The sequence below is a fragment of the Frankliniella occidentalis genome, unplaced genomic scaffold (genome assembly GCF_000697945.3).
Source record: "Frankliniella occidentalis isolate FOCC.00 unplaced genomic scaffold, Focc_3.1 Scaffold294, whole genome shotgun sequence".
Classification (NCBI taxonomy): domain Eukaryota; kingdom Metazoa; phylum Arthropoda; class Insecta; order Thysanoptera; family Thripidae; genus Frankliniella; species Frankliniella occidentalis.
Genome location: NW_026267420.1, coordinates 291923 through 293723, shown reverse-complemented (window position 1 = coordinate 293723; position 1801 = coordinate 291923). Strand labels below are relative to the sequence as shown.

At 41.8% G+C, this 1801-nt stretch overlaps 1 protein-coding gene across 4 annotated transcripts in view; it reads right to left on the bottom strand.

Annotated features, from left to right (window-relative positions):
• Nucleotides 1–16: 16 nt before the first annotated feature.
• The window catches only part of LOC113218369 (E3 ubiquitin-protein ligase lubel-like), a 17078-nt gene continuing 15293 nt past the window's right edge, over nt 17–1801 (bottom strand). For all 4 annotated transcript variants that reach the window (XM_052273701.1, XM_026438690.2, XM_052273702.1 and 1 more), the window contains one exon: nt 17–1754. In XM_052273701.1, the coding sequence (XP_052129661.1) occupies nt 307–1754 (1448 nt within the window). In that variant the 3' untranslated portion in view covers nt 17–306. The remainder of the gene's footprint in view (nt 1755–1801) is intronic.

Here is a 1801-nt window from a genome sequence, read left to right as displayed (position 1 = left end):
GAAAGTCAATATTAGCTAGGAATCATAAATTAGGTTTATTGATACAAAAATACATACAAAACTGTTTATCAAAAACTGGTATGTATAAACACTGGGAACAACACAAATCTATTTTGTACAACATTACAAAAATCAGAAAATCATTACAGAAGCTTAGAATGCTGCCCCTTACTTTAAAAAAAATAATATTACAACCCTTTGGTTTTATAGACAGCATTCGCTCGACTAAGTACAGCATACTGTTTAGGTACAATGGAATGTATTTTGACCACTAGGTGACCCTGTAATTACACGTCTTTGGAACATTCAAACATCGGCATTATCAGTTGGCTTCTCATTATCCTCACTATTTGGCTCTTCCACCTGTGCTGACTCTGCTTCTACTGCCTCATCATCGTCTACAAAACTCTCTTCCTCTTTTGTCTCTTGAGCATCAGATACTTCCTCCTCTTCTTTTGCCTTTTCATCCTCATTTTCAAGTTTTTCAGTTGGTTCATTTTTTTCTTCACCCTCATCTTCTTTTTCATTCTTTTCTGTGGCTTTATCATTCTCTAGCTCATGTTCTTCACCATTCACACCTCCCTCCGTGGCCTTGATTTTGGACATTTTTCTCTGCTGTTTCTTTTTCTCCTTCAACTCTTCTTGCTTCCTATGGTATTCTCTAAGCAATTCAGTGTCTATGAATTCAGGCTGCCATAGTTGATTGAGGAAAAATGAGTTGACCATAGCAATATCATTAATATTGGGCTGGAAGAAGAATGGCAAAGCTTCAGGCCGAGGGACATAGCTGTCATGTCTGTCATCAGCATGCACAGAATGACTTGACAAAGAGTCCGGGGTGGCACCAGGTCTTGACTCCATTTCAGATTCAGTTTCCGGCTCATAAGCCTGCTCCATAGCCATGTCCCCATCCATACCTGCCTCAGTACCAGGTTCCATATCCATTTCGTCCATTTCATCACCATCCATTTCTGCTTCTGACTCGTATTCTTGTTTCTTGACTATATCGGGTTTGTACTTCTTGGCAATTGGATACTGTTGATACTTGTACTCTGACTTAGGTTGAATCTTTGGTCTTGAGCTCTTGACTGACAGATCTACTGGTAGATTGGGAGCTGATGACACAACTGGCACTATAGATGTAGCTGATGGAATGTTGAGATTAGAAAGGTCCTTAGCCATAGATCTTTTCCGTACAGACAAATCAGTCGGCATAGAGAGATCTGTAGGCTCCTCTGACGCCTCTTCATGCTTTAGAGGAATCATAGTAATATCACGATTTGTTTTTCCATTAGTGGAACTATTCTTGAGCGGGAAGCTATCACGCTTCATTGGCATAATGCTCAGGGAGCCATAGGCATGAGCAGGCACCATAGTGATGTCTCGGTCACTTAACTTAGACATAAGATCACGGGGATTAGTCATTGGAGCAGCTGGAACCCGAGATGGTGTAATGGTGAGGTTGGTCTTGCCAAAAGACGCAAGGCGACTTGCAAACGCTTCTTGACTTCTACTCTGCTGGTAGTAGTTTTCTCCACCTCGAGACTGAAGTTTGGCTGGTGCAGTACGAGATGCAAGAAGCGAAAGGGTGTCCATGGGTTGCAGTGGACTGTCGCCATTGGCAGCAGCAAGTTCTTGAGCTTGAACAATGAGACGCTCTCGCTGGATCCGAACTCTCTTCTCAGTGATGGCATACACATTCATGAAGGCTTTTTGGCAAACTTCCACAATAGGGATGCCAGGCTTAGTCCTTCCTGAAAACAGAAAATAAAGAAAAATATTAGCAGCTGTCATTTTAAAA